This window comes from Lepidochelys olivacea (assembly GCF_965140295.1).
Source record: "Lepidochelys olivacea isolate rLepOli2 genome assembly, chromosome: 3".
NCBI lineage: Eukaryota > Metazoa > Chordata > Testudines > Cheloniidae > Lepidochelys > Lepidochelys olivacea.
This window is the reverse complement of record NC_140413.1, coordinates 12,375,465-12,399,680: the sequence shown is the minus strand read 5'-3', so window position 1 is coordinate 12,399,680 and position 24,216 is coordinate 12,375,465. Positions and strand designations below refer to the sequence as shown.

At 41.8% G+C, this 24,216-nt stretch overlaps 1 protein-coding gene across 3 annotated transcripts in view; it reads right to left on the bottom strand.

Moving 5' to 3' along the window:
- The window catches only part of PKHD1 (PKHD1 ciliary IPT domain containing fibrocystin/polyductin), a 433,326-nt gene that overhangs the window by 120,353 nt on the left and 288,757 nt on the right, over positions 1-24,216 (bottom strand). For 2 of the 3 annotated variants that reach the window (XM_084623857.1, XM_084623856.1), the window contains exons 55-59: positions 21,451-21,605; positions 18,084-18,236; positions 16,877-17,755; positions 15,087-15,255; positions 11,746-11,906 (exon numbers count right to left, since the gene is read on the bottom strand). In XM_084623857.1, coding sequence (XP_084479983.1) covers positions 11,746-11,906; positions 15,087-15,255; positions 16,877-17,755; positions 18,084-18,236; positions 21,451-21,605 — 1,517 coding nt within the window. The remainder of the gene's footprint in view (positions 1-11,745; positions 11,907-15,086; positions 15,256-16,876; positions 17,756-18,083; positions 18,237-21,450; positions 21,606-24,216) is intronic. The other variant, XM_084623855.1, reaches the window with a different exon arrangement.

Below are 24,216 nucleotides of genomic sequence, written 5' to 3'. Positions count from 1 at the left end.
CAAATACAAAAAAAAAATTGTTCCTCTAAGCTTATAGAAACTATTTAATTTTAAGAATAACTGAAATGTACTAACGTCAAGAAATTGAACTGTGCACCAACCTTGGGTGGACCAGTATTAAACAGTGTTACAGTAGGCACCAGCCTTAGAACGTTAACCCTAGTCCTTCAGCTCAAAAGGTCACTTTTCTCGCCTTCACCCTGGCAAACTGAAGCACAGCGAGGGCATGGCTGACAACATTTTAGGAGGTTCAAGGAAAATGTAGTTCTCAAAAAGTCTGGAAGGTTCCATGAGATTCTACAAAGGTCCAGAACATTCTAGGAGGTTAGTGAAAAATGAATCCATATACAGAATACCTGAAAGGTTTTACTTCAAACATCCTATTTTCCCTTTTCTCCCTAACAACAAAAACAGCACCCTGATCCTGGCGCCCCCCAACCTAGGTGGTCAGTTGGCTCTCCTGCCCTAAATCCGGCCCTTGGAGCAGCAGCCTGGTGGTGGGCCATCTTCCCCCAACCTGCAGAGAGTCTGATGATATGTGGAGTCCATGCATATGTGGGGTCCCCATGTGGGGGTCCCCATATTCTTTCACATGGACACACTGCTGAGCATACAACTGCGTGCCTAATAACGTGTCTTTCAAATGTTACTATTTCAGGAAGAAGGAAAAAGCCCAGCATTGCTCTATCAGTCATTTCCAGCAAGCAGATCCTCTGATATCTTAAGTGTCATGGAGAAAGAAAGCAAAGGCCTGACCCTACAAATCCTCTATTCAGTTTACTCTTATGGAAATCAATGTATGTAGAGACAGCTTGCAATACCAGGCCTCAAACTGGTGAACTAGGCAACAAAATGCAGACAGCAGCCAAAGATCAATTGCATCCAATTAAGCTAAATTAATAAACATATGACATAGTCTTGCTGAGTTTGATATTCAGTGAAATTATAATAATAAAAGCCTGGGTGTGCAAACCAATCACACAAATGAAAAGCCATTACTTCATCATAAAAACATTACCAGCACAACTGAAAGGACATGAGCTAAGCTCAAGTGATGTAACTTTCATAGCCTTGCCTTCAATTAACATGGCTGATGCAATGTACGAATGGCCCCCAAAGTAAAGGAAGGCGCTTGTCACTGCTCACCCCCCTTTTTTCTGTTTCAAACATATGCCAGGCTGGTAGGCCTCCATGCATTTTAATTACTTGGAAATTGGCCCTCCACATGTGAGAGCCCCAGGGCAGCTAGCCACAAGGGACTTTAGTTCTTTCTACTTTTACAAACTAATTTTTTAAATAAATATTAGGCCATGATTTGTTGCTAACTGGCATTTCCCTCCTCCATGTTCCCTCAAAGAGTTGTGACAACAAAAATATGTCCTCTTATTTTTGTTTTCCAGTTATTTTCTTGCATGTGAAATGCCGCTATCAATGGGTTGATTAAAAAATCAATCCACCACATGTCCTATCTCAGGAGACGTTAGCTGTTGGGTTACAACTTCTTATGGATTTTGGACCAAATTCTGATATCAGTTTCAGCAGTGTAAATCCAGAGTAGCTCTATTGACTTTACTGGATTCGTTCCGGATAGACACAGGTATAACTGAGATCAGGATCTGACCTGAAACATTTCTGAATTAACCAAGATGATTAGGGCTGATTGAAAATATCCTATCAAAACTATTTTTTCAACAGAAAATTGGAGTTTTGACTAAAATTTACATTTTCACAGGGTCTGCTTTCAGTGGAAAATTTCAGCTTTTCCTCAAAAAACTCAAAACCAAAACATTTTTGGCCATAAGCTTTTGAGTTTTTTCTTTTTTACTTTTTCTTTTTTCCTTTTTAATGAAAACAAAAATTTCTCTGGAAAATGTTGACAAAAGTGATTTGCTTTCATTCTCAGCAAAATTTTCCATGGGACAAAAATTCCCTTCTTCCAAACAACTCTAAAGATTATGTGGAATTGAAGTGGATTAGTTAAACCATATTAAATCCCTGTGGGGAGCTGTTATTTGGAATTAAAGTGGCCTGAATTCGGTTTAGGGCAAGTCTACATTTAAAACACTGCACCGCTTTAGCACTTTAATGTAAGCCAATGGGAGAGAGCTCTCCTGTCAGCAAAGTTAATCCACCTCACCGAGAGGTGGAAGCTATGCTGGTGGGAGAAGCTCTCCCATTGGTTTAGCACTGTCTACACGTGGGGGGCAGGAAGGGCGAAAGAGAGGGATTAGGTCAATATAACTGTGGATTTTTCACACCCCTAAGTGATGTAGTTATACCGATATAGGTCTGTAGTGTAGACCAGACCCGAGTTTAATTCACTTTGAAAGTGAGCTAAACTATACCAAATTAAGGGCACTTTAATTCTAAATGAAGGTGTTCACACAAGAGTTTAAAGCGGTTTAACTAATCAACATCAAAGTGACTCCTTTAGTTAATTTTAATTTTCCTGAATGTCACCGTGTAGACAAGCTCTCACAGTGGGATCCTGCTGGATGCAGAGCTCTTTTGAAAACTTATATCCTATTGTGGGTGCTCTTTACTTGGGAATCTGGCTAACAGGCGGTGAACCAAAGCCCACGGAATTCGACAGAAAAACTCTCATTGATGTCAATGGGCTCTGGATCAGGTCCACAGAGAAAGAGAGTGAGAGAGAGTGTGTTGGTGTTTATGCCTGCTTCTCTTTCATATGGAATTAATGGTGGTTTAATGGGGTATGAAAGGATGTTTTACTGGAAACAATAAGGAACAATTGTCTAGCTCACGTTTCATTTCACAGGTCATTATTGCATTAAGAAGTAAATCGACCAAGTCCGGTAAATAACAGTCTGTGTATTGCCGAGAGCTCCAAACCAACAATCTTAGTCACGAACTAATATCTTTGTCATTTTTAACCCTTGCAGGGATCTGCCAGAGGCTAAACAATTACAATCTTCACCCACCCCTAGCAGGTAAACATTATTCATTTGACTTCTCATCCCCTGTTCCTGCAAGCCCCATGAGGCTGGGGTTTTGCATTGTTGTTTTGTTTATTAGCCAACCTAGCCAACACTGTGTGTCTGGTGGCCTTGAAAAACAACACATATTTTAGAGACTGCTGCAGGCGTCTTTAAACCGGCTGCTTCCTCTGCAAAATTAATTGTTGCAAAGTGCACTGTTTCCCTTATAAAGCTCTGCAAACTAATAGTCAGCAGTTTGGATGGATTGTGGATATGCCTCAAAGATCTAGGGAAATTAATACAATTATGCTTTGAGATACAGGTCACATTTGTATTATAATTGCAGGAACATAAGGATCTAGTTTCTCTTTGATGTCTGTGTGCAGCTCCCACAAATGCTTGAGAGGCAGCATGGCCTAGTGGATAGGGAGTCAGGATTGCTGAGGTCTATTCTTGGCTCTGCCACTGACCTGCCATGTGAGTGTGGCCAAGTCATTTCACCTCCCTGCCTCTGCTTCTCCTCCCACTCTTTGTCTTGTCTATTGAGATTGTAAACTTTCTGGGGATGAGACTGCCATGTGTCTGCACAGTGCCTAGTAAAGGAGCCTGATCTGGGTTGGGGTCTCTAGGTACTGCTGTGATTGAAATAATAATAAGACAACACTTGCAATAATAAAGACATGGCTGTTTGTAAGAGGGTTTGAGGACAGGTAAGGGGAGCTACTCAAAGGCGTGAGGGGGAAGTTTCCAGATTAGGAGTCTCCCTCCACCCTGCTTCCCACCTGCTGCAAAACCTCCTCACCCCCACACACCACTTTAAACAGCCATGTAGACATTCTTGCTCAGGTTGGAGCCCAGGCTCTGAGACCCATACGTCTTGTCAGGCCAGGTAGGAACAAGCCCCATGAGCCTGAGTCAATTGATCCAGGCTCTAAGGTTTGCAGCCATGGTTTTTCGTTTGGTTGGGTTTTTTGTTTTTTTGTTTGTTTTTTGCAGTGTAGTCATATCCTGAGTATGTGGGATTGGGGAGAGAATCTTTACAAACTAACTAATTATCCCTGTAGCTATGTCTCTCTATCTTATGTAGAGAGAACCCCATCACCAGAATACTGGGGAAATTCCAGAAGACTGGAAGAAAGCTAATGTGTGACAACTTTTAAAAAGAGTAAAAGGTGATGACTCAAGTAGTCCTAGGCCTGTCAACCTGACATTGATCCTGGGCAAGTTAACGGAGCAGCTGACACGGGACTCAATTAATAATGAACGAGAGGACGGTAATGTAACTAACACCAATCAACATGGGTTTAAGGAAAACAGACTTTTTCAAACTAACTTGATATCTTCTTTGATAATTTTTTTACAAGTTTGGTTGATAAAGGTAATATTGTTGACATAATATACTTTGGCCCTGTCTACAATTACAAGCGTCCTGATACAGCTGTGCTGCTGTAAAAGCACTTGTGTAGCCGCATTATGCCAATGGGAAGAGCTCTTCCCTTGACATAATAAAACCAGCTCAATGAGGGGCGATAGCTAGGTTGGCAGGAGAACGTTTTCCGCCGACATACCACTGTGCATCACTCAGGGGCATATTTTTTTCACCTCCCCCGAGTGACAAAAGTTTTGCCAACATAAGCAGAAACCCCATGAATTAGCATCTGTTGGGAGGGGAGCAGGAAAAGAAGAGAAAGGAGTATGATACATAGGCAGAACTCTTCCCTTCTGGTTGTAGCCTCCCCTTAGCATGCAGACCCATGCTGACACTGTAGGCCTCTGTCCCCATTTAATGGCTGGGCCACCTAACAAGGATTATTGTCCCATCTTAATGGAGCTGGTCCTATGGCTCAAGCAGTAGAGACTCCTGACTTTAGTCCCCAGGTTCCATGATCCACCAGGGCTGTTGTTAGACAAGCAAAAGCAATTCATCTCCCTTAGCTAACAATAGCAGGACACAGATATTTAAACCTTGTCCTCACTAGAGAACAAAGCGTACTAGCTATCAGTCATCTTCAAAGCTTGTTCTTAACATGAGTTCTGTTAGGATCTCAACCAGGGTTCTGTCAGAAATCATATGTTCATGACAATTACAGAAAACCATGGCAACCTTTCTGATCACAGCAGGTAAGTATTTTTTTAAGTAACTTTACAATTTCCCTTTAATTCTCTCCACTGCTATTTTCAGCACTGAAAAGCCACATCTTCCATGTGTCATTTGTTAAAACAAAAAGAAGTTTCTGTCTGTGAAACAAAACTGTGTTAGTAGAAAATACTCAAAATTTGGGGCTGATATTGTAGCTTTTTCAGTCCTTGCAAATCCAGCAAACAGATGATTTTTCTCAAATTTAATACAGCTGCAGTATATGATAATGCATAGCCAGTATTTGTTTTGTATATTTGGAATATACTAAAAGAGACACTGTCAGATTAAAAATAATGTTTTTCAAACACAAAATATCTTCACCTGTGGCACAAACAACAAATCTGATTACTAACACTGAAAGATTAAAAAGAAATTAACCGACGTTTGACAATTATGCTAATATTTTACATTTCTCTCAGACTGGAGAATGAAAACAGACTGGGTAGTTTCACTTTTGTTTATAAAAGTCAATTTCTCTGTCAGGTTCTCATGCATTAACACAATGCTACAATGTCTGGGTAGCATGCACTGCAGAGAAATGTTGATTTGTTTAATAAAAATACTGCCCTCATTAGATGTTTATTTAAATATAGAAATGCCCCCCGCCCCCAATTTTTTTGGTTTGGTCTTAGATTTTGGGTAGCCGTATGTTTTCAGAAACTGGACTAGCAGCCCACTTTGAATCAAAATCCTGGCTCCAAATACCCATGAACGTTGGACTGTTTAAAATCTAAGAGGCTTGTCTACATGGCAAGTTACTGGGTGGCAAGCCAAGGTGTGAATCTGCAGCACACCTGCTTGTTGAGCAGTAACGTCCCAGGTCGAGACTGTACCGCATCCTGAAAATTATGGAATATAGTGTCCATGTGGGAGGTTATTCTGCAGCAACCTGGTGTGCTGTAAAAAGAAAAGGAGTACTTGTGGCACCTTAGAGACGAACCAATTTATTTGAGCATAAGCTTTCATGAGCTGTAGCTCACGAAAGCTTATGCTCAAATAAACTGGTTAGTCTCTAAGGTGCCACAAGTACTCCTTTTCTTTTTGCGAATACAGACTAACACGACTGTTACTCTGAAACCTGTGGTGTGCTGTAGATTCACACCTGGCTTGCCACACAATAACTCACTGTGTAGACATGGCCTGGATCTGAAGTTTGCATTTTAGTTCATTTTAAAGAACGCTAACACCCAAAGTAGCCTTGGGAAAACGCCCCCTACATTCAGAAATTTTGGACCCCAATCTTGCAAGAGGTTCAATGGAAAGTATTATTTCACACATATATAAGAGTTTGAAGGATTGGGGCCTGCTTTTAGCATGCAGGCATTCAGATGTTTAGCCACACCTCTTTCGTACGGACAATGTACCAGCCATTTTTTGAGAGCAGGTTTATTATTTCAATAATTCAAGCAGTTTTAATTTTGTCCAAGTCAAAAATACCGAAGTAGAAGCCTTTCTTGGAATATGCAGGAATTTCTGTTTCCGGTCCTGGGAATCACAGAGCCATGTGAAAAAATAAAAATCAAACGAACATGTTTCCTGAACTTTTCTGAATCTCAAACATAGTTTGGGTCTCATTCAGTTTGTAGTTTGCTTGTTCCTTATTTATTTATTTAACACTTTTATTAATTTTCATTGCAAGTAACTCAAGCTATGTGCTATCTCTATCCTAACATCAAGTGGTTCATTCTACAGTGAGTCAAAATTTTTTAATTGAAGATTTCCTTCAACAAAACATGACTTTTTTAACGTCATGGAAATTTTTGCAAAATTTCCATTTTCTGCATTATTATTTTTTGATGATTTTAGGTTTTGAATGAAAACTCAAAAAAGCCCTACAAACATTTTTGATGGGAAACAAAAACAAAAACTAAACATAAAATAAAAACACACTTTTTGACCGGCTCTAACTAATACAAGCTTACTTTTGAATTAGTCTGTGCAGGGCTCTATAGCTTTTAAACTAGGGGATTGGCTGTCAGGACTCCTGGTATTTATGCAGGAATTCAATGCATGACCTTGGGCAAATCACAGCTTCTGTGCCTCATTCTGTACAATGGGTGTAAGAATACATAACTACCCCACAGGGGTACTATAAATCCAACATGAATCAAAGTTTGTAAAATGTGTGGAGAATCTTTGAGGTTGTGCAAGGTTTCATTATTGCAATGTAGAAAACAAGTGTAATTTTTCTGAAGAAATTGATGGGGTTTATTAATGATGAGAAGAAAAAGGTAAAGAATAGCTGAAGCCCTTAAGGTCCTGATCCAGCAAATACTTATACACATGTGAGGGAGCTACTTAGGTGAGTAAAGTTACATCTATGTTTGTAGGATCAGGAGCTGAAACAGTTAAACTACTCGGAATATGCAAAGAAATTGCTCCCATGCAGCCATATGGATTTTTAAGCATCTCTTTACAAACCCAGCATGGAAGGCATTCTGGATACTCTGAATAATAAATAATAATAATTTAATGACATGGTGGCGGATTACTCTGCGTGCTGAATTTGGAGCCATGCTAAAGGGCAGAAATAAGGAACAGTAAGAGCTCCCTTTCGGATGCACAAAAGCACACCGAGGGCGGTCTCCTTCACTGCTCAGATGAGAACACTCAAAGGCACATATCCCGAAGATTCTAATATTTTCTGGGACTCCACTGAGCCTTTATGCTTTCATACCCTGACATCTGGAATGCTCCAAGTCTAATGTTTAACCATAAATATCTGCTGAGATTAAAGAGCCGTAGAGTAAGTTTCAATCTTTTGGGCCTATAATTGCTTGGGAAAAGAGAATGGTATTTTCCCCTCTAGCTAAAGAGAAAGAGAAAAAGACCTCTGCAAGCACAGATATTGGCAGACAAATTTTCTGACAACCATTTCCTTTCTCTGTTCCCCACCCCACCCCCTCATTTCTCCGTCTATAACACCATCTCACTGTCATTCCTAGGAGGAGACTGAAGAAAGTTTAAAAAAAAAAGTTTCTCAAGAGCTAGCCAAGAACATAAAGCCAAGAACAATTTTGAAGCCAGGCAGACAGCATACCCTGCTCACCACTGGTATTTGTTCTGTCATTCATCTTTGTGTCAGGTTGCTCTCACAGCCAGCAAGTGTGTGTTCATACTACTTTCATCAGTCTATTTTATTTCAAGTTCAAAAAGGCCCAGAGTGTGTCTTCAAATAACAAGAAGAAATAGAAGCTAGAAGGATGGTCCAGTAGACAGGGTATTAGCCTGGGACTCGGGAAACCCACATTCAATTCCCTGCTCTGCCACAGACTTCCTGAGTGACCACAGGCAAGTCACTTAGTCTCTCTGGGCCTCGGTGTCACATCTGTAAAAGGGAGCTAACAGCATTTCCCTACCTTACTGGGGTGTTGTGAAGACAAATGGTTTAAAGGTTGGGAGGTGCCTAGATACGTTGGTAATGGAAGTTGTATAACTACCATGGATAGATGGCACTTTGGACACACACAATAATTAGAAAAGGAGGACTTGTGGCACCTTAGAGACTAACCAATTTACTTGAGCATAAGCTTTCGTGAGCTACAGCTCACTTCATCGAATTCATACTGTTAGCTGGGTGGAGAATTGCGACCGTGAAGGAAATGAAGGAAATTTCCTTCACGGTCTCAATTCTCCACCCAGCTAACAGTATGCATCCGATGAAGCGAGCTGTAGCTCACAAAAGCCTATGCTCAAATAAATTGGTTAGTCTCTAAGGTGCCACAAGTCCTCCTTTTCTTTTTGCGAATACAGACTAACACGGCAGCTCCTCTGAAACCTGACACAATAATTAGATACACAAACTACATCGTGCCTGTTGTACAATCGCAAGACGTCTGTCACAGAGCAGGGAACTGAATATAGGTCTTATGAATCCCAGGCTAGTGCCCTAGCTGTTGGACCACAGTTCCTTCTTCCTATGTGTCAAATGGTGCTATGTAAGTTGAAGGTTTTGGTTAATGTCTGTGTAGTATTTGTACATTATTAGCCAATGATACTCTTATTTATTGTTTCTATTAAGGCAGCTCCTAGAGCCTCGCCATGGATCAGAGCCCCGTTGGGCTAGGTGCTGCAGAAACACAGAACAAAGAGATGGTCCCCATCCCAAAGATCTTATAATCTGAGTGGATGCAACAAATGGGGTGGACAGCACAAGTAAACAATGAGATCCATGCCATGCCCTTCATTTCAAATATTTGAAGTTACTGAATGGATTAAATAAGAAATAGCATTAACCTCCCTTTGAGCTGTTCAACTGTACGTCTGATAAAGAGAACCCACCCACTTGGAGCCTATAGGGCTATTGCAGGAGGGGCGGGGGGAATATCTGGGTTGTATTCATTGGGTCTCCTGACCTTGAAGGGTAAAGGAAGGGTATTTTGACTTTAGCTTTCCTTTTACGGTGAGTAGGATCTTTGGGGCACATCAGGAACAAAGCTGCCTCCGGTCTCAGTTGCCTAGTAACCCAATGAGCTTTGCACTCACTAAGTGACTGTGCTCCCTGATTGGTCAGAAGAGCCAACAGCCCATCATTTAAGCCCTGCAGTAACAGCACCACTGTGGCTGCTCCATGCACTCCAGGCCTGCAGATGCACCAGCCCTGCTTCCTGTCCAGTCCTTGCTCCACCCCTTGCCAGCTCTGCTCCAGCCCTATAGCCTGCCAGCCTTTGAACTCCTGACTCCTAGTCTGACCACTGGCTTGTCTCCAGTTCTGCCGTCTGATTCTGTTCCGACCACTACTCCAGACTCCAGCTCTGACCACTAGGTTGTACCACCTGCACCTCAGCGTGTGACAGGCAGAGGCTGGGGCAAACATCTTCAAACTGGACACCTCAAATTGGAAGGTTCTGAAAAATGATGGCTGAAGGAGAAATTCAGAGGATGCAGAGGGCTAGCAAAGGTGTGTGCCACACAGCATTTGGAAAAGCACATATCCCTAAGCTGAGAGTGGGAGGGATTCTGCGTATTACCTGATGATGCTAGCTCCTCTGGTTTGTGCTTTGAGCTGTAAACAGGGTTAAAAGCTATAGGGGAGCAGTATGGGCTGAAAGCCACTGGAGGTGAGCAGAATAACTGGGTGTTATTTAAGTAACAGGCGAATATTAGTAGGAGGCACAGGGGGTGGTGATTAACTGAACAGTGTTAACTGCTGAGCTCTGCAATCTGGAATCAAGAGAGATAGAATTCCAAGAGCCAAATTCTATTCTTGGTTACACAAGCATAAATCTGGAATAACCCCATTTACTTCAGTGGAATCAATCCATCCTTATACTAGTATAACTGAGGTAGCATTTGGCCCAATGGGAGTTTTGTGGCCATGACCAAGGTCTGGATTTGACCGTAACTGTCTCATGTGGAAGCCTCCATTACACTGTCCAAAGTATTCTGTGTTACAGAGAACTATGAATTCACCTCCAGATGAACCTGTGCCTTTCCAAATGTCAGCCTGAAGACAAAGGGAAGTGCAGTTTTGAAAGAGAAAGACTCAGGAATTAGGACTGGAATTGGGAAGGGAAAAAAATGCCACTCACATTTGGACGATGAGAAGAAAACACCACAATTCTGTTCACGCCTGGGAGGCAGGCAGCATTTACCATATGTTGTCAACTTCATTACATAAGGAGACAAACCCCGTGGAGGGCAGGTTGCACCATTAGTGCAGTGGGGTCTCCTGGCATTTATAACCACTATGTGCCTGAGTGTCTTTAAAAATGGTACAACTCTTAAAACTATGGGAACTATGTGCGCACGCATGCTTTAATAAGCTGGTGCTAAATGGCAAATGATGCAGGAGTGTCTACTGAGAGATTAGCATTGGCTTGTGATTCATAACCAGGGCAGAGAAAGTGGTGTGGGAGAAGAGCATGTTTATGCCTAGACAATGTATTAATCAGCCTTCTAAGCAGCCAGTGAGGGAGGGATCCTTAGAGGAAAGCCTTTACCGGGTACACATTAGACATTTTGTTTAAAGATTAAAGTTCTTCTTGTGTTTAATCAGTTTTAGAGCAGGACAGAAAATGGGATTAATTACAGTCCCTCGCACGAGCCTCCCATACTGCCGGAGTCACAAATGATGCGACTTTTCTGCAAAATGGCTGCCGTCAGCAGCAGGCTCGGGAAATGCTCATTGTAATTAAAGAGTTTATTTGGAATCACAGAGCAGAGTTTTAATCAGGATGAGAATGGAGCCTTGCTGTGTGAACTTTCAGAACGTGGTTACTGAGCAAGATGGGTCTTTTTAAACAAGAGAAAGTGCTCTCTAAACTGCTGGCCTGGATTTTCAGCCAGATACTCTCCTCAGCAGGAAATGAATAAAAATCCTCACTGGGACAATTATTATTATTATTTTGCACTCTCATTCAAGGATCCCAAAGTACTTTGCAGATGGGTAAATATAATCACCCTTGTTGTACAGAGAGATCAGTTAAAGCACAGAAGGGCAAGTGCCTCACCCCGCCGAGGGTCAGACTCCCAAGCCCTTCCTTTGATCAATATATAAAGCAGCCTCCTTTAATGAAAAGTGCTGTGGAATCTAAGCCCACAAGGTGTTCAGGATCCCAGAGGATGACAACCCACCGGTATATCTCCCAAGACTGGTTAGTCAATGCACTACCCAAGGTTTAGCAAGTGTTTTCAGATACTGCACAATCTTCATGTGCTGCTTACCAGCATGCAAACAGGACTCTGTCCATTCAAACTCAGACTTTGGGAAAACTGACACGGGTGGCTGTAGGTCCAGGGCACTTCCATCCAGATCCTTGAAGAGAGCCTTTCTTGAGCCTTCACATCTCATCTCAAGATATGAAAAGTCCTTGGATCCATTGCTGCTGATGGAGAGGAGAAGGAGTATTATTGTTGGGAAGACAGCAAGAGAAATCACATTGTACTGGCCTTCTGAAGTTATTTTCATCGCTGGAAAATGCATTTTTTTACATACACAAATTACCACGACATTCATGTGAATTAATCTGCTTGTTAAAAAAGGGGGAAAAGGGAAATAAGGAATAACTGGTGAAATCTGATGACATCGAGCAGGTCTGACTTGCTCTGTCATCATGAAATTCTGCAGCAAAGTGTGTTTTCATCAGGGATGAGACAATCCACAAAAATGAGATCTGGATCCCAACCTCCCAAATGCTGGCAGTGATCAGACTCAGAAGCCTGCTTCTGCCCTCTAGGATACAGTTCATTCCCATTCACCTCTCTGTGGGAGGGGCAATAGCTCCTCAGGGGTTTGGCTCAGTTGATTGGAGATAAAGACTAGCAACAACATTTGTATCCAGATCCAAGCATCCTCATAAATCTCAGGGATATTCTGATTTTGCTTCATCAAACAGTTCAACACTGCAGAGAACCATAGTGCCTCAGGAGCCACTCATCAGTATCCACAGGCTTGTAACTCCTGTATCATTCATAGCAGGATGAAAATGGCTATGCCACGCAGTTCTAGCTACAGACCAAGAAATGCCCAGGTCTTTTTACCTGTAGGTTCAGCTCTTCAGAACTGAATTAAACCATGCTTATATACATACATACATAAAGGTGACAGAATTCTATGGTAATGGCTCCAAACTAGAGTTTGGAGAGACTAACAAAAACTGAAAGTAAGCCCAAGCTGGTTTTGGATGTCCTTATGAAATGAATCCCAGCAAACTTGGGCTGAGTTTCAGGAGAGCGTGGGCCAAGCTTCGAGTGCACCTGTTGTTGGGAGGAAATCTTACGAAGGATAATGGCTCAAGAAGGAGCCAGGGAAATCCTGGTAGCTGGTGTGTGTGCCACTAGATAGCATCTTTTGGAGTACTTACTGCAGGGACATACAGCAGGAAAGGCAGGAAACTGATCACTAGGTCTGGAACTCTGAGTAGCCACTCCCTTCCCATTATAAATGGCGGAGTGCAGAGTGTCATGGATTCTAATACTGCTCATCTCTATTATTGATATTTATTATTTGTGTTACTATTGTGCCCAGGAGCCCTAGTCATGGATTTCATTGTGCTAGCTGCTGTACAAACACAAAACAAAAAGACGGTCCCTGCCCCAAGAGGCTTATAATCTTAGTATAAGACAAGAGACAACAGATGGATGCGGACAGATGGAAGAGCAGAAGGAAACAATGCTCTGCAATCTGTCTGATTTCTTGATTTCTGTGGCACTCCCTTACGCAAAGCCCATTGATTGGTGTTTTGAACAGGGAGAACTGATCGGAGTCTTAATAGGGCAGAGAAACAGTTGGATCAAAGCTCCACTCTGCACAGCTCAAGAGAGATGGGGAACGAAGATCCCTGGGGCTGGTTCAGCCCTGGCATATCTTAGCACAGACATCATTCCAGCTTGTTACTGCCACCAATGGGCGTTTATTCTGGCTGATGATCACCACAGCGCAACGTGCTCTCGCCATGCCCTGTCCTGCCTCCTACTCAAGGGTAGCTTTATGGCTCTTTTGCAAGGCAGAAGCAGCTCAATGAGGCCATAGAATGGGCCACAAATTGACCCATAGGTTTTAAAAGCGTCGGTTTAATAAATGTTTGCAGGTGATCCAGGAGCAACAATAAAAGTCTGAACCTTACCCACAGGTTTAGCATGATGCTCAGAAATCACTTTGTACTCTGTAAAAAGAAAAGGAGGCAGTTTCCACAGTATGCATCCGATGAAGTGAGCTGTAGCTCACGAAAACTCATGCTCAAATAAATTGGTTAGTCTCTAAGGTGCCACAAGTCCTCCTTTTCTTTTTTGCGAATACAGATTAACACGACTGTTACTCTGAAACCTTTGTACTCTGTATGTCCATCGACCCATGTTTGATAACCATCCGCTTTTGCAATGCATTGTGTGTGCAGCCAGTCACAAACAGCGTTCTACTGTGGACTGGATTCAATAGTTACATATAATGGGAACTGACGAGCTGGACAGGTCACAGAAATCCACACACAAACTAATGCCCAGAGCAAGCAAAAAAAAAAAAAATAGCACTGGCAGCCCGCTTGAGGGGCTCTGGACTGGAGCAGCGTGGAACACCTCTGATTGGTTTTGACTGGCACTTGGGGTTCACGTTGGGCTTCAGTGTTGCAGCAAAGCTTTCGTGACAATGCCTGTGTACTCCGGTAGCCAGCTGTACAAATAAATAAACCAGCCCACGTTTCCCACGGACTCTGCACGTTTGAACTGCTGAAACCTAACGTTACAGAGAAGTGCTCCTTCTTCCTGATCTCTCTGTTACTATGCTCAGCAGATATGCTCTCTGGGCATGAGTTAGACTGGCACACATCTGACATCTCACAGTTTGCCTGGTTTAACTCAGCACTGCGGATGTGATCTCACAGGCAAAAATCAAACTCATTTTCCCATACAAAAAGGACACTTTAGCCACCTCAGGGCTTTTTGCTGGAGCTCCTGACATGTCCTGAGGCCTGGGGTTGTGGAGTCAGCTATGTAGACAGAAAATAAAGACACTGACTACCTGAAGCTACTATTGTTACAGAGATGCTAGCAATAGGAGAACTCCAGAAGACTTCATTTGGAGAAACATCTAATGAACAATCCAAACTCTACGTCTTCAAATTTCAATAGGGAAAAACAACCATGTGAAAGGTCCAGGCTCTTCCATGTCTAGTCCCAGACAGAAACTGTATAAAGAGCAGAAGGACAGATAGACGAAAAAAAATAGTAGTTGTATCCAAAATTTTGATTTCAACCCACTGTAGAAATTAGGTTATTTTATAACACTTAGAGCTGCACCTGAGTTCAGATTCTGAAAACCCTACATCCCCTAAGTCCGGAGGTACTGAATCTAGGTTTTGGGTTAGGCCCATCTTTAGCTTAAATTCTCATCCCATCACTCCTAATGAAAGAATGAATCTCTTTGAAGATAGATGTAACCAGTAATAGAAAGTGTAGATTTTGTAGTGAGGTATAGATAGATAAAGATATGATGAGTCATGTAATTAGTACTGCATATTCACAATAAACCTGGAGAGACGGGACTACTTATTAAGAACAAAGCACACTACCTTGTTTCCAATGTATGAAAGTAGAACTTATTCTGCTCATGGATATGTGACATCCTTGTCCTCTCTGCTGTGATTGGGTACATTATGCCCACACTGTCAGGATTTGACATGATGCAGACATCTCTGTCGTCACTATAGCAACTCTTCATAAAACCAGTAAAGGTGACTTCTGAAAAAGATAAAAACACATCTCACTGGGAGAGGCTGGGTGAATTTTCTTCACGGATGGGAATCTGAGGCAATGCATCGTAAGGCCTTGTCTATATTAGAAATGTTGCTCTGGAGTAAGTAAACCAGTTTAAAATCAGTGTACTTACATCAGTGCAACTCCTTATGTAAATAAGTTTAAATCTTGCGTAAACTAAATCAACAGAACCACAGTTTAACCAAGCTTAAGAGTGTCTACATGAGAGGTTTGCGCTGGTGTCACTAGACCAACTTTAAATTGATTTAGTTGCACTGGGGCAACTTTTCTAATATACACACAGCCCGGCCGTGGCTCTGCCATGGACCTGATGTGTGAACTGAAGCAAGTAACTTCATCTCTCTGTACTCAGTCAGTATCCCACTCTCTATTGAACTTGCCTACCACATGGAGTGGTCAGGCGTATTACTTAACTCATGTCTGTAGAGTATCTTGAATGTGTAAAGGGCTATTCTGATTAAAAACAAGAAGTGCATTTAAAAAATGTATTTACAAAAATATGGTTTCTCTCTTCTTTTTAAGTGAGTTTTAATGCCCATGAAAGTGAAAGACTAAATCAGAGCCAGGATTAATGAAGACGGGAAGGTAGTCACCCCTCCCAACTCCAATAAAACATTTCAACCCTGACCTGGAAGAAAGTCTGGTCCTGTGGTTAACATGCAACTGGAAAGACCTACGTTCAAGTCCCTCCACTATCACAGACTTTCTGTGTGACCTTGGGCAAGCCAATTAGTCTCTCTGTGCCTCATTTCCCCACTTCTAAATGAGGATAACAGTTCCTATTAATCCCTCCCTCACAGGGGTGTTGTCAGGTTAAAGATTGTGAAAGGCTCAAATACTATGATAATGGGGGTGACATAAGCACCAAAGCTGGACAGATCTGAAACATATCCAGCTGCTACAGTAATGCAAATAATAAAATATCATTTGGCATGTCCATTGCATTTAAACCAAGAACTCAAAGAAAGAAAGGGCTAATAGTCTATAACAAGGGTTTTACAGCCTTCCTCTAAAGTCATTTGTTATTATTATTATTATTTATTATAACAGCAATGGGCCTACATTTATTTATCAGCTTTCATTAAAAAGGATCACAAAGCACTGCAAACTCTGAACATAGTAAATTAATTTTGTAAAACCCTTCACTGACTTGGCATCCTTATCTACAAAAAGAACAGGGTACTTGTGGCACCTTAGAGACTAACAAATTAATTTGAGCATAAGCTTTCCTGGGCTACATCCTTATCTAGACATAGATATCAATATATCAGACAGATGGATCAAATTGAGAAATCATTTCACCCAGCACTGAAATGCAGATTTCGTTGGGGCGGAATGTGGAAGATTTTAAATAGCATATGGCAACACTGCACAACAGTTTGACCAGGAATTGCAGAATACCAGGTGATATCCTGGCTGCACTGAAGTCAATAGGAGTTTTGCTATTGATTTCAATGGGGTCAGGATTTCGCTCATTTTAACCATTTCAGATTGCCTGGGAGGGTGGATTTTAAGTAGGCAGAATGTAATTACCCGAGATGGGTTTTCACTGGGACACTGGGGTTAATGCAAAAGGAAGACCAACCTTGTAGCTTCATGATTCCTGATACTGCTGCATCATTTCTTATTTTGTGCCATGGATTATCAGGCCACTGGCTTGCTTCAGAGGTAAATGAAGGCCACAGAATCCCAATGCGACCTCTCTGAGGGTAATATGGAGCTCGATCCCTGAAAGTCGAGTTAGCTGAAAGGGGCATGATCCTGTCTTTAATGCAGTCAAAAGTTGAGCTTGTTGCAATAATCACAGAGTTTCTAAATTCTATGTATTTTTTTCCCAAACGATGCTGCTTATCAGATGGGCTGTACACCACTGGCAAAACACCCACAGCATTGTCTACTAGCATCATATTGTCCATCACTACATTGCTTTTGAGCTGGAACATGACACCATAGTCGTAATTCTTGTAGGACAGAAAACCAGTGATTTTGGTGCAGCTTTGAAACCCATCTCCTCTGTATAAATGAACACCATGAAGGCTTGAATGAGCCACATTTTCTGCACAATACTCCCCAGCTAGGAGGCATTCTTGACCTCTGATGTGGAAAGCTATACGCTCTGAACCTGCCACAACATTGCCAAGCAGGTAAGAGCCATCTGTTTTGTTCACTTTGATGCCAGCAACCCAGTTTGGTAACCCCTCTGGCTGCTTGCTGAGAATGATAAGGTTCCTGATGAGAGAATGGGTTTGGCCTTCCAAGTCAATGCCAGGGCCAACCGTATTGAACACCACATTGTCACGCAATGAGATTCCACTGCTTGTCACTGCTTGAATGCCACCCCCACAGCTATGGTGAATGCTGGAAGAGATAATTGCAGATCCCAAAGATACGTTACTGAAGGCAATAGCAGGAAGCTGTGATGATCCAAAGTTCAGAATTTCAATGTTTGAGAGCCAAAGGTCACCTACAATGTGGTAAATGAAGTGAGATGAAAGGGTGATTACAGGCAGATTGGCTTGTATGACCCCCTTTGTCAATAAGAAAATTAATATAATACCAAAACCAGGCATGTGTTTGCAAAACAAGAACAAGTGCTATTAAAATCTGAATGTTTTAAACTTATTTTTTACTGTTAATGTTTCTTATTTGCTGAGCACTCATTATGTGCTCTACATTGTACAACCCATAAAAGAAGTTACAACCCCTTCTCCTGAACGCATCCTGATCTGGACTGGACAGGATATTTGCGATGGACCGATATGAATGGGACTGAATGGGTGAGTTTCAACTACCTTCAAATTCCATTCCACTGGTATTTCTGAAGCGTCCCACCAGAAGCCTCCCAGAGCAAGCCTTGTCGGACTTAATCTGTATGTTGCGTGTTAGGAGCCCAACCTCAGCAGCCAACGGTACACGTCTGCCATCTTCTAGGCTATGGGAACACCCTGTGGCATTTCAAGGAGGGAAAACAGGATGAATGTCTAGGATGTTTCAGTAACCAACCCTTTCGGGATGTCTCGTCTGACAATTGATGTGTGGCTTCCTCTCAGAAATTGCACTGCCTTTCAGGTTTGATTTTCCTCAGGGGCTCTCTGCAAGGACCAACAAAGAAAACCGGCTGCCGGCTTGCCCCTATTTGGGATGAGAGTGTATTTTACCAACATCCTTTTGTTCCCAGTAAAGGCGAGTGCTAAACCTGTTCACTGGGACCACCACATGCCAAACTGATGGACAGATTCCAACTCTGTTTTCTTGAATTATATCAGCTGGAGACATCATACCTTAGTATGTGCACTAAGGAACTGATCTCTTTCCTGGGGCTATGAATTTACATAGTGATCAGCCTGGTGATGATGTTAAAAAACAATTTACTATAAAAACCTTGTACTGAGATTGCATGTACAATACAATGCTCTAAGAACAGTCTTTCTAAGGAGGAAATTCACACCAATAGAAAAGGTCCACATAAGGCCCTAAACAATGCTTAATTTCCACTCGAATCCTTAATACAAGGTTTAAATAGAGTATAGTCTTTGTTTCTGTTGGGTGATATTCCCCCCAGTGCAGAAGACCTGCTCAATCTTCTTACGCAGGCAAACTTCATTTGACTTATAATTAGCAATTTCAATGATGGTTTCATGGAACCTTAATTGCTTACTGCAGCAGAACTCAAAGGATGAAAGTCAATGACAAAACTCCCACCTACTTCTGTAGAGACAGCCACCTGAAGTGGCTTCAGTGTCACTTCTCCTACTGTAAGGATTGCAGCATCAAGCCCACAAGCGGAGGTTCACCATAAATGAAACATGTGGCAATGCATTGAAACAATGGGGTCTTTTATTCTATCCAGCCAAAAGTGAAGTTTGGCCCTGCAAGGGTTAACTACAAATGAGTTCCATGGTTCATTATCCTTTTTCTTCATCCTCCCTTCGATACTCTGTAATTCTAAACTGGATGAAGATTTTTGTGTGGCACCAGAGGTGCTATCACTGACCGTATTTAGTGCACATTCATTGGAAAGTTGGTGTCAAATTATGGAAGTATAAAACTCGGAGGAGGCCCCCACTGGCAAAATATTTGTCAGGGGGCAGTGGTTGTTGCTACCAGGGAATGGGCCATTTCCAAGGGATATCCTGATACTGACGTAGAAGTATATAGAAGATCAATCTTCAGAATTGTGCATGGGTTGGCCTCCCTATGAAACTAACTGAGATCCACCAAACACTAGATAGGAAAAAGCTAACCTGATGTCAGAGACTTTTGATCACCGATGAACGGATGGCAAACTAGAGATGAAAGTCTCAGTATTTATTTAAAAAGAAATGGAGTACTTGTGGCACCTTAGAGACTAACCAATTTATTTGAGCATGATTAGTTGATAATTGGTTAGTCTCTAAGGTGCCACAAGTACTCCATTTCTTTTTGCGAATACAGACTAACACGGCTGTTACTCTGAAACCAGTATTTATTTATTTATGTTTCTTTTGAAAGCACTTATGTGGCTGAAGAAATCTTAAAATGCCCAAATAATAAGCATTATAATAAAAAGATCTGGCCACCTACTAAGATAAATCATAGCTATCTAAACACCATCTTATCACAAAAAAACTACCCTCATCCAACCACCCCATGCTCCTCACACCCATCCCTTCCTGAAAAGTGAGACAAAAGACATGAGTCTTTCGTTGGGCAAACAGTAAATCCAAGCTCTGCTGAACCAAGGTGGTGAATGGCTCCAAGTCAAGCATAAGTCACTCAGGGCTTGTCTACATTACCCACCGGATCGGCGGGCAGCAGGGGTCGATTTATCGCATCTAGTATAGATGCGATAAATCGACCGCTGAGCTCTCTCCCGTTGACTCCAGTACTCCACCGGAACAAGAAGCGCAAGGGGAGTTGACGGGAGAGTGCCAGCTGTCGACTTACCGCAGTGAAGACACCGCGGTGAGTAGATCTAAGTATGTCAACTTCAGCTATGCTATTCACGTAGCTGAAGTTGCGTATCTTAGATCAACCCTGCGCGGTAGTGTAGACAAGCCCTCAGAATGCCTTGGTATCACACAGAGAAAGAATTTCCTAACTATCTATCTATGCCACTATATTTATTTAGTTATTCATTCTTTCTTACTTCTGACACTAACCCCTTATTACCAAACAATACTTAGATATTGCTGCAATGCTCAGGATGAAGATGGATGTAGATATAATGCTGCAGGTTTCCCTGGAAACATTCACAAATAGTTCTGATCCATTTCATTTGTTATTGTCTTGAATGGAAGTTAGCCTGAGGACTAAGGACTAAGTATAAACCAAGGGCCCAGATTTGCAAATACTTATTGCCAGGCATAAAACTTACTACTAGGAGGAGTCCCATTGACTTTATTATCAGTGTGCCAAATCTTGAGATCCTTATGATTTTGATTTTAAATAGCATCTATACAAATATACTATAAAATGCTTTATAGAATTCATAATATGACTAGGTTGTATGTTATAATAAAATGACATATAAGTAAACTATGAACAATACATTTCTCTCTGAAGGTAGATACACATTTTACATATGTGTATATATAACATATACGTGTCTTTTGTAAACATTCTAGAACTGATCTAAATTTTTCAAGGTTTGAAATTTAATTTCAATTTTTTTTTTTAAATGTAGTTTTTGTGAAATGTTCACCCTGTTTTTAAACTAACTAGAGTGGTGGTCCAAATTTCCTGTCATTTCAAATAAAAGAAATCAACACATTTTCCCCTTAAAACCACAGGTTTTTTTCTATTTTTATTTCAACCATCTCTATTACACATACACCCAAAGAACCTGGGATTTTCAAAAACAGTCATTATTGGCCTAATTCTGCTCCCACTGAAGTTAATAGTAAAACTCCCCACGCTGAGCAGTTTTGAACTTCCCACCTGCTACATAATGCAAGCATGAAGCAGCATATAGAGAAAGAAATGAAGATGCATGAAGAAGGGAGTGGGGGTCGGGAACGTAGGTTCACAGGGAGATCTAGAATGGGCAGTTAAGGCAAAGCCATATAGAAAGTCTGGGCCAGATGTCAGGGCTGCAGAAGCAAAGGCTCTCACGCCATGAGTAGTAAGAATGTGGAGAAGGATAAAGGGGAGGCAGGTTATATATAACAGATTTCTTACCAATATGCCTGTGGAGGAGACGTTCCTGGAATCTTATGCTCTGACCATTTATTTCTTCAAGTGTGACTACCTCAGCTTGGTGAGCATCATAGGAGGAGGAACTGATGACAATGTTTCCACCAGGACTCCAGTCCACTTCATCCTCGACCCAAATCCTGTAACCCCACAAAAGTTAAGTGACATCCTGTTTAAGCTATGAGAAAGGCTATGTTCATGGAAGTCCTGAAAGAGATCATAGAATCATAGAATATCAGGGTTGGAAGGGACCCCAGAAGGTCATCTAGTCCAACCCCCTGCTCGAAGCAGGACCAATTCCCAGTTAAATCATCCCAGCCAGGGCTTTGTCAAGCCTGACCTTAAAAACCTCTAAGGAAGGAGATTCCACCACCTCCCTAGGTAACGCATTCCAGTGTTTCACCACCCTCTTAGTGAAAAAGTTTTTCCTAATATCCAATCTAAACCTCCCCCACTGCAACTTGAGACCATTACTCCTCGTGCTGTCATTTGCTACCATTGAGAACAGTTTAGAGCCATCCTCTTTGGAACCCCCTTTCAGGTAGTTGAAAGCAGCTATCAAATCCCCCCTCATTCTTCTCTTCTGCAGGCTAAACAATCCCAGCTCCCTCAGCCTCTCCTCATAACTCATGTGTTCCAGACCCCTAATCATTTTTGTTGCCCTTCGCTGGACTCTCTCCAATTTATCCACATCCTTCTTGTAGTGTGGGGCCCAAAACTGGACACAGTACTCCAGATGAGGCCTCACCAATGTCGAATAGAGGGGAACGATCACGTCCCTCGATCTGCTCACTATGCCCCTACTTATACATCCCAAAATGCCATTGGCCTTCTTGGCAACAAGGGCACACTGCTGACTCATATCCAGCTTATCGTCCACTGTCACCGCTAGGTCCTTTTCCGCAGAACTGCTGCCTAGCAATTCGGTCCCTAGTCTGTAGCGGTGCATTGGATTCTTCCGTCCTAAGTGCAGGACCCTGCACTTATCCTTATTGAACCTCATCAGATTTCTTTTGGCCCAATCCTCCAATTTGTCTAGGTCCTTCTGTATCCTATCCCTCCCCTCCAGCGTATCAATAATCTTGTCATGGCAAAACTAGCAAAGAATACCCAATGAGCTACATAAACCCACTTCCTTTAGTGTGTGAACATATACATTTCTAAGAAGTTTGATAAGTGGACTACAGAAAGTCAGATGAGAAACATGGCCTGCATTAGCCATCATCTCAGCCACTAATCTGCTGAAATACTGAGCTAGGCAGCTAGGCTTTCATTTTCTCTCATCTTAACTAATTAAGAAATTCCTCCTTTTAATTGTCAGCTGACTCCTTCTGTCATTTAATTCTCTGATTCATTGCTGACTCATGGTTGGAAATTGAAATACAGCCTAGAGTACTCAGAAACCTACTGTAACTCAGTTTATTCAATATAAAAACCCTTCCCCTAGCTTAAAGTTCTTCCATTGACTTGCCCATCTCCTGTATCTAATCTAATCTTATTTCTTCCTGGCTATCTAGGTTCTTATTAGAACTGCTCAAAAATTTTATATGAAAGTTATTTTTTGACAGAAAATGGCTTTTTTGTTGAAATGGGAATGTCTTTTGGGGTTTTATCTACCTTAGGTATTTACAGGGCCCCATTACCATAGTATATGACAGCCTCATAAACTTTACTGTGACAACCCTGTGAGGTATAGAAATGATTTTATCTCCATTTAACAGGCGGGGAACTGAAGAACAGAAAGACTAAGTGACTTGCTCAGGTCACACGGGCAGTCTGTGGCAGAGCAGAGACATGAACCCTAAATCCTAGTGCCCTAACCATTGGACCATCCTTCCTCTCATCCTTTTCTTCCATCGAAAAATGCCAAAACTGAACATTTTTCTCTGAAAACCAAAACAATGTTAGGTTTTCATATGAATCTTTTTTGGGTGTTGATTGTCAAAAACATTTAAAAAAAATCAGGTTATAGTTTTATTACCACAATCTGAAAAATTTCAAAGAAGTTTTGTTTTTTGCTCTTATAGAAATTTTTGACAGAGGGAAAAACAAAACAAAAGTTTGCTGACCAGCTTTAGTTCTTTTACCACTACCATCACTATGGTAACTGAGGCCTGTTCTCTGGTGCATTCTCTATGTGCCTAAATAACAAGATTTCCTTCCTCATAGTGTCTCCTCAGTGGGTAATAAATCCTGTACCATGGCCACTATCCGGAACAGTTTCTCTGCATCCACTGTAAGGGATCTCCATCAAATCTTATCTGAAAACCCATGACTTTTCCTGGATCTCAGCATCCTCTTTCATAAATGACCCACTTTGATACACTGTATCAGCCTTTACTAACCTGCTTTACACTAAAGAAAGGCAAACGTAAAAGACAAAGTATGTAAATGTGTGGTTACGGCATTGGATTGAGACTTGGTAGTTCCGAGTTCAATTTCTTGCTGTGCCATTTTTTCCCTGTATGACCATGGACAAGTCACTTAATTTCTTTGTGCCTCTGTTTCCCATCTCTAAAACAGGGATGATAACACTTCTTTCTCCAACCCATGATCTGTCCTGTGGTCACCTGCTGATGCTGACCAGGAAGTCACCTGACAGGAGACCGTTAGGTAATACAGGACACAAGTTGCTCTCTTTGTTCTCTCTTTTGCCATTTTCACTAGCTTATGGTGAAGGAAGCTGCTGCAGAAACCAGATGAGGCTGGGTGGGGGGGCTGGACCCTGCCTTCCTGAATACAGATGGTCCC